At 39.6% G+C, this 8,839-nt stretch overlaps 1 protein-coding gene across 1 annotated transcript in view; it reads left to right on the forward strand.

Moving 5' to 3' along the window:
- HDAC9 (histone deacetylase 9) overlaps positions 1–8,839 on the forward strand; it is a 411,737-nt gene that overhangs the window by 304,086 nt on the left and 98,812 nt on the right. The window contains exon 22 of the mRNA XM_019534292.1: positions 431–549. Coding sequence (XP_019389837.1) covers positions 431–549 — 119 coding nt within the window. The remainder of the gene's footprint in view (positions 1–430; positions 550–8,839) is intronic.

Consider the following 8,839-nt stretch of genomic DNA (forward strand, 5'->3'; position numbering starts at 1 on the left):
ATTTATAGTGCAAATTTACACCAAGTTCACACTAACTGGAGCAGTCCGGGTTTCCATTCAGGCTTTGAGTGTACTCTATATACCATTAGTCACTCTCCTGGAAGATGCAGCTTTTTTTTATAGGCAGCTGGATAAAACAGGCACAGATGTGTGTGTAATGTTAGAGGCTTTTGCATGTACCTGTAAATTGTTTTTTAAAAACTAGAAAAGTGGAAGAGAAAAAGAATGAATTATAAGAAGTGAAACATTTTTTTTCTTTCTTTTGTTTAGTTAAAGATAATGAGAATGGGTTTAGTTAAAGGAGCATAGTAATGTACCTGATGCAGAGAATCTTGTTTTCATATAGTGGGTGTTTTGAAATCATGCCAAGCAGTGTGGTGCGCAAACATATGAGTTTTACTTTGTAACTGATTGTCTTTTAACTCTGCAGGACTGTGATTATGCCAATTGCCAGTGAGTTTGACCCAGACATTGTCTTAGTATCAGCTGGATTCGACGCTGTGGAAGGCCATGAACCTCCACTAGGCGGGTATAAAGTCACTGCTAAATGTATGTATAGGTGTATTTTTCTGAGTTGATAAGTCTTCTAGGAAGCACTGTTATATTAGGACCTATAACGTCCTATGTGATTGCATCACACACTTAACATTTGTGACTCACTCCTTTTGGTAAAGACATATTTATTGGCATATTTTCTTGGCATATTTTTGTTTAGGCATTAAAATTAATTTGGATGGCATTCAAGAAAGTGTTTCAAAGATGTCATGGTTCTCAAAAGTCCTCACTTCTACAAAGAGGAGTGGATTGCTTATTTTAAAATATGTTTAACAAGTTAAACTTTAGAGACTCTATTCTGATGTTGAATTATTTTCATACCAATGTAATCTGTTGACTTCCGTGGGATCAATGTACTTATGAAGGCCAAAATTTTCTTATAGGTCTAGTGATTTTGTGGAGCTTCAATTCTTGGAAGACAAATTTATGACATGAACAGGACCTCATTTTTAGGGTGCTTAGCCTTTATATAAAATCAGGTCCTTCTGAGATGCCTCAGATTTGGTTTCCAAATTTAACACATCACAATCATTGGCCACTGCAGAAATTGTTGACCAAAATAATTTTTATGCCAAGGATATTGAGTGGGAGTGGAGTGCTCAGTTATAACTTGGAGTGTGTAATATTACATAAAACACCATGCAGTTGCTAAACGTAAAACAGGGTTGACATTTTATGCTGATATACAAAATGATTTTAGAATTCAGAGCCTATATAATGCATTTTAAGTCAATTAAAGAGTGATAAATATGATAGACATTATGATATAATGATATGCTAGATATTAAAAATGGACATTTGCTGCTGCCGTTAATGACAGATCTTGAGAATTAATGATCAAACGGAGTTACAGGATTGGGCTTAAAATCCTAGAGGAATTCTATCCTTCTGACCACCTAACTTGAAACGAATTAGGTCAATAGAATGAAGTATGAGTTTTGCCGTTGTCATCATTGGTGGTACTTTTGGACTCCTGATTCGTATTGTAGCTGCACAGCTTATTGGCACCCAGACATTATAAGGAATATCAAGGACAGAGAGACAGAAATTTCCATTGTCTAGACTAGGTTGCACCAGGATGTTGGTATATTATCAGTACTCTGTAAGGAAACAGCATAATGAGAGCCCTTGCACACTCACAGGAGAATGGAAATCTGGAAAGGGAACAGTTAGGAGATAGGGCCAAGGGCTGGTCAGCAACTGCATTTCCTTTAAGGTTGGTGTAGTGGTTGTGCTTCCCAGGGATGGCAGGGAGCATAGTGAAATGTACATAAATGCAAACAATGATCTACATATCTCAGTGTTTGTTAGAAGTCTTGTGAAATTCATTCTTTGTACAGGTCCTTCTGTGCTGCACAATCTCCATTACCATTCTGCACAAATAGGATCATGGTCCTAATTAGCTCAACACCTTTTTTGCACAATGGAGGTGGGCTTCACAACGCTGCAGAAATAGTTTTCCAGAGGGAAACATTGGCCATCGGAGCCACACTTATCTGGCTGGGTTTAGCAGCTGGGAGCTACTCTTGCTTAAGAGCATTCTCCTAACCATCTTTCACACTGAATACGCACCATGTGTCCCCCCACAAAAGGGAGGGAGGAATGAATTTCACTCTGAAAGTAAAGAGATATACTTTCTTTGTTTTGAAATCAAATCAGATCCATTTTAGATCTTCCATGTCCTATTCTAAATGTATTCCATCCTCTTTACATAGCCCTTACAGAAACAATCGTTGATTTTTAGGACATGAAACTGCACATATACAGCAATATCAATATAAACAAAAAGATAATTTACAGTAAGTCCCCCTTGTTTAAGTTAAGGGAAAGCCAAGATAGAGCCAGATAATAATCATGTACCTGAGGGATGAATAAAGTCCTTTGTACAGAGCCAAAGGAATTTATTATTTCCCCAAAACAAAATTCTCAACATTCCACTGTACCTTTTTAGAGCATAACATACTGGCTATGGTATATAGAATTATGCATACAGCATATAACAAGAATCACTTAAAATCAGAGAGATAGACATTCATTTTAAAGAACTACCGATATCATCTAAATAGGCGTTCACAAAAGAAATAATAATTGATTACTTGCATGAGCTGAAAATTGTCCCCAGAATAAGCAAGCATACACAGAAATTTTAACACGCTTTTGCAAGCCTTAGATGTAGCCAAACTATTTTTGTCCTTTTTTTCTTTATAAACTTTTACTACTTTGTACCCATTTAATACATTGCTCTTCCTTCTTTTTGATGGCCTAATGCAGTCGTCGTACTTGTGAATTATGAAGGCATTTACATCAAAGAAGGAAAATTGATTCTTTGACTCTTTGCTCCAGTTGGTAAAAAAGCATTAGAGAGACACTAGGCTCTTGATGAGGAACATTTTATGGCTTTCATTCAGAGCATAGTCACAGAGGAATAGCTATAAAGTATTAACAGAACAGCAACCCCTTGCCATAAGGAACTGAGAGAAAAAAAATAAAGACAGAACCAAATGAAAAAATGTTTGGGCAAATAAACTGGTGGTGTTACTCAACTGAAGTAAGTCGTAAGTTGAGATGCAATAGAAATGAATTTGTTCCATTAAACTTCCCAAATAAATATATGTTACTTCATGTATAGCTCACATACATAGCTCACACATTTTTGCATTTTATTTGCTTAAATTTAGCATAGACTTTTCCCCTGCAAAGTTTTAGTTTCTGAATAGTAAGCAAAAACACCAACAGAAAACTAATACTACAAAGCTTTTCTGCTGGCTTTACTTAATGTCAGGTATTTACCATAGGGCTGAATTTCTGAGTTTCTCTAACCACAGCTCATACGCTGCAGCAACTTAGAAACCTGGTTGTGACATAGAATGATGGTAATGCCAGAGCTAGAATATCTGTCCTCTGCCCCATATGTCCCAACAGCTAGAGCTATTTCTCTTTTGGTAGGGTAACCCAGTATGTATGGGCTGAGCATGTGAAAGGGCTAAAAGTGGAAGGACTGGCACAATTCTGCTTCATGGAGAATCTAAACTGTAGAGAACAGGGGCAGAGACACTGAGCTGCAGGCCTCTGGGGTTTCTGCTGTCTTGAGGCTGCACCTCTGGCCACAGGGTATCCCTGTTGCAGCAGCTGGTAGGCCTGAGGGAAGGATTCCTTCACCCACCACCCCTTGCAGAGATTCCAGACACAAACCCTGTTTCCTTGGTCTTTTTCAAGAGATCAGACTTTGGTTAAGTACAATGCAATGCATGCACATATCTCCCTTCATCAGAGGCATAGCTAGCAATATTGGTGCTCTGGACAGAGGTGCTCTGAAGGATTTCAGAGCGGGGGAGGAATGGTATCAATGCCAGAGAGTTAGGGGCAGGAGTGCCATTAACTCAAAGTGGGATCTCAAAGATCCCAGCTGCTGCTGCCACAGTATGGCTTCCCAGCATGCCAGCTACTGCTGCCACTGTGCAGGGTCCCCCCACCTGGTCAGTGATATCATTGCACAGGCTCCCATGGGGCTGCAATTCTGGTGTCTCCTCTGAATTGGCTTCCTGACCTGCTTGCCCCACTCAATTTGTGCTACTGCTCCTTACCTAATACAGTGCGTATGCAAGAGCTCTTCTGAGATCCTGCAGATATTCAAAGTAATGGAGAGCCACTGGTTACACTTACATAGTTGCTATATACTGTTTTATATATAGACGTGTACTTATACTAGCTCATAGTTCTCCATATAACTATCATGTCAATTTGACTGAATAAACTGAGTTAATCTGATAGAGCTCTATAGACAAGTTTTGAAAACAAAACTTTATTGAACTTTTTTACAACATATTAAAAAAAATCTTGAATAGTATTGCTCACTTTTAACAAGATCTAATATCTGTTAATTATTTGTATTATATAGCTCTTAATTTTTTGTATTTCCTTTATAATTCTTTATATTTAAGTCCTTATTGGAATTAAAATGTATTCAATGTTAGAAGCCCTAACTCACCAAATAACTGATTAAAAGATTTCAAAGTGTATATGTTTATGTGAAGGTTATCTGTATTTTGATATCACTGAAGTTCCCATTATCATCTCTCCTCTCAAAGGTTCTGAAGAAATATATTGAGTCAAACATTTATTTTATTTTATTTTGTATCATATGAAATAAACTAAGTCAAACTTTTTTTTAGTAAAAATAGATTTTTTCAACTAATTTGATTTTTTTCAAGCTGTGCCGTTTTAAAAATACAAATGCAGATTTTTATTTTTATTTTTAAATCTAGCTGAAATGTTTGGGGCTTTTGGAGAAAGGATTGAAAAAGGTTTTATGGTGGTTTTTGATCTTTTCTCCTCTTTCTTATCCTTTTTTTCAAAATTCCATTGTTATGCAAACTTTTCCCCTCACTGGCCTTGATGTTCCTTCTCTGCCTGTTCAGTTTTCTAAGGGAGAAGAGGCTGATCTTCAATGACGTTTTTTGTAGCCACTGTACAAGAAATATTGATTTAATTTAGTATAGAGAACAGAGTAAAGTAGTCTATTCCTTCCCACCTGTCATGATTTCACTCACATGTTTGCTTTGAGATGCCTACTTTTGCCTTTCTTTATAACAATTTTCTTGCTCACAGAAATACTAAGCACACGTTTCACTTGAAATGAAGAATGAGAAGCAGGGTTTGGTTCTGTGACAACGGGCAGGATGGGACATTGTGGCATGTTAGGACCCCTATCACCGATCTTCCGATAGTGTGACATCCATTACAGATCTTGTGCCATGCATAGAAGTTAGAGTAGGTCACCCACTGTACTAGCTTCTGTTAGGGCCTGGAACCTGAGCACTGGGGATCCCAAACCACCTTGCTGCAGTTGTCAGTTTACTACATGAAAGCTGAATTTGTATGCAGTAAAGCATTGGGGCCTTAAAGTGTAATGTATAAATATGTACATAAGTGCTTTCCTAAATAGGGATGGACTCAAGAAAATGCATAGTGCTTTCCTAGTCAAAGTCCACTACTCCCACGATATAAATACTAAGGCCTTATCTGCACATAGTTTTGTATCAAGTTACCTAAATTGGTAGAAAAAAGCAAATAGTTAAACTGGTGCAACCCTTCAGTGCTGGATGCTGTTTATAAAACACCTCAGTATCAGTGTAACTGAATCTACTCAAGGGAGTTAAATCAGTTACAAAAACTGAGAGGAGAAGCCCTAGGCAAGGGAAGGTTGGCTTTCTCTCTTCTAAGAGCTGCATCATGACCATTACAACAGGTCTTCAGGGTGAAGAGGGAATGGCACCCCTATGGAGCTGAAAGCCTCTCTTAACCCAGGTTGCAAGTTGCCAGCTTTACCTCTAACAGTGCTACTTGTGAACATATACGTGATCTGAAAAGGCAATATCCTCATTTGGCGTAATCTAGCATGGCTTCAAGACACTAAAAGTAACTTTTCTGTAACTGAGGATGTGGTCGAAAGCTTTAGGAAGAGAAGCAGGACTTTAACAGGAATGAAAAGGCACTAAATATTAGGGCTGTGGAAAATGGCTGTGTTTCGATTCAGTTTTGGGTTCGGCCATTTCAGAGGACAGTGATTCTTTTCAGTGTTTTGGATCACTGCGCTGTTTCGTTTCAGCCGAATCTGTTTTGAACAGGCTGCAAGGGAAGCTTCGCACAGCCCTACCCAGCCAGGTGGGCTTGAGGATGAGGGCCCCAGTGGGGAGCAGGATGGGGCTGTGGGTGGCTTGTCTGGGAGAGGGCTGCTGCCCTCTGTGCAGGCGAAAAGACCCCCACGTGGATCTCTGATCCTTGTCATCCTGGGTCGTGGGGCAAGAAAGCAGCACAGAGCGGTGAGCAAGCCTGTTGATCCGTGCCCTGCAACTCAGCTCCACAGGGAGCAGAGATCCATGCCGTGGGTCTCCTCACCGCCCCTCCCTGGTTCACACTGCCCCAGCGACATGGGGCTACGTGGGGCAGGCAACAGCAGCGAGGAGGCCCTGGTGCAGATGTCTGTTCCCTGTAGAGGTAGATAACACAGCAGGGACCAGCACTGCTGTGCCTCATGACCTGGCTCCTCAGGGAGCAAAGATCTGTGCTGGGGGTCTCCTTGCTGCTGCTCACCCTGTGCAGCCCCGTGTTGCTGGGGCAGTGCCAGGCAGGCAGTGGCGGTGAGGGAGACCCTGGTGCAGATCTCTGCTCCCTGAGGAACTGAGTTGCATGGCAGGACTGCAGCGTACAGCTATTTCCCTGCAAGCCCAGCTCCGAAACTCCAAAATTTTCAAAAACTTTTCTGAAATGTTTTGGATGCTTCATTTCTTTTTGGGCATGTTTCTGAACCTTCCATTTCAATTTGGATTTGGTGTTTCAGACACCAAAATGCCCCATAACGCCTCCGAAATGAAACGGCTGCTGAAATTTTGCACAGCCCTACTAAATATATGCTGCTAAAACCCTAATCGGATCCCATTACCAGTAGTTAAGTATCTTTGTGTATAATTTGTCTAAGTATAAGAAGTAATATTAATGTTTAATATTAATTTGTTTCACAATTCACAGTCCTCAGAAAGTGCAAACCTAACAGATCATCTTTCTATTCAGCCTGTGTAAACTTATTACATACTAGCTTTCTGCTTTAAAATTTTGTAGCATCTCTCCCCATAGACTGTACCCTGTACATCATGCACTTCTATGGGTATTCCACTGCCATTTAGCCCATGGTCAATAAATAATTTACCAAAATTCTGACCACATACTACTGTTTTTGATCTTCATAGTACAATAACGATTAATAACATTAGGATTCCTGGTGTATCAGGATCTCTGTGTGGATCTTAACCCCAAACCACTTAAGATGCAAGTCTGCTTGTGTCTGAATAACTTCAATAATACTCTTTTTATGGCTAAAATGTTTTAAAATGTATAATACAAAGTACCAACATAATGTACAGTATAAGAGTATAGAGATATAAAATACATTTTGATACCAGAGTGATGAACAATCTTTAAAAAAAAAAAAGGAAAAAGAAAAATAAGCAGAAAAGAGAAGAGAGGTAGAGACAGAGAGGGATTGAGTATAGGAGAGAGATTCAAGAAGTATGAGAGTCTACAACTTAATGTTGGACTCCTGACTCTTACTAGGAAACATTGAGATGTAGCTGGTATGTCCTGTACTTTGTCTTATAGATACTTTCTGTAGTCCTTGCTAAGTTGTACTGTCATGCCACTTGGATTTTCAAATCATACAGATCTAAAAAGGGACTTGCAGATCTGGTTATAAATTTGCAATTTGTTGGGTCTAGTAAAGACAATGTTCTCAGATTTAGCTATCATGAATGGAGAATTTATCTCAGTAACACTATCCTTACGCAAAGTACTTCTCTTTGTTTTATAGTAGATTTCTTGGAATAATGTCTGCATAATGTCCCTGATATCATTTTACCACATAAGTAAGTAGGTCAGACAATCGGTCTTTAAGAGCTGATCATTTCATAAAGAGGGTAAAATAAACAGAGAAGCGTCAGCTAAGACTTGGGGTGTTTTCAGGACTCTTATCATCCAAAAGAATTGCATTTTGTTAAAGGCTATAATGATTTGTTGGAGATCTTCCTATTATTTCACTCTCTTATCCCAAAGAGACTATCTGACACCATGGTGCAAAATGAGATTAACAGTTAGCAGTAGGAAAAGATGCCACTGAAGGCATTGTAAGAAGTAAATCATTTAGTGTCAGTTTGGATACCCACTTACTGCTGTGCCAAATTAGTGATGCACAGTTGCTCAATTATACAGAAGCTGTGGGGTCCAACTCAGTTTAAGATAATGTGCTCTGACCTGATTATATTGCCTGCAATCAGGTGGTTTGCTGGCTTTGTAGATCATTTTTTGAAGAAGTAAAATGATGTCTTTAAGCATCTTGAAAAAATATTATGTCATGAATTACTTTAATAGAACTAGCAAAAAAAGTTCTAAAGCATTCAATGCATTCCCACCTACCACAGCGCAGGGAACATAGTACCCTTCCATTTCAGTATAGAGCAGTGGTGAGCAGGATTTTGCAGTGGGTCCAGCAAGGATCCAAGGCTGGGCAATCCTTCCAGCTAGGCCTCTGCTTTTCCTCACCACCTGGCTACAGCTGGGTGAAGCAACCCCACCACTGAAATGCTGCGAAAACCCCTCAGCTCCACAGGTAAAACCAGAAGCTCCTTAGGCTGCGTCGGGCTGTATGCTGCCAACCCCTGGAGAGAGAACAGAGCACCTTCCCATTGCAGCATGCAGCTGGTCACAGTAGTCACAGAACCACCACCCAAAGCAC

This window comes from Crocodylus porosus, unplaced genomic scaffold, assembly GCF_001723895.1.
Source record: "Crocodylus porosus isolate Cpor-Errol unplaced genomic scaffold, CroPor_comp1, whole genome shotgun sequence".
Taxonomy (NCBI): Eukaryota; Metazoa; Chordata; order Crocodylia; family Crocodylidae; genus Crocodylus; species Crocodylus porosus.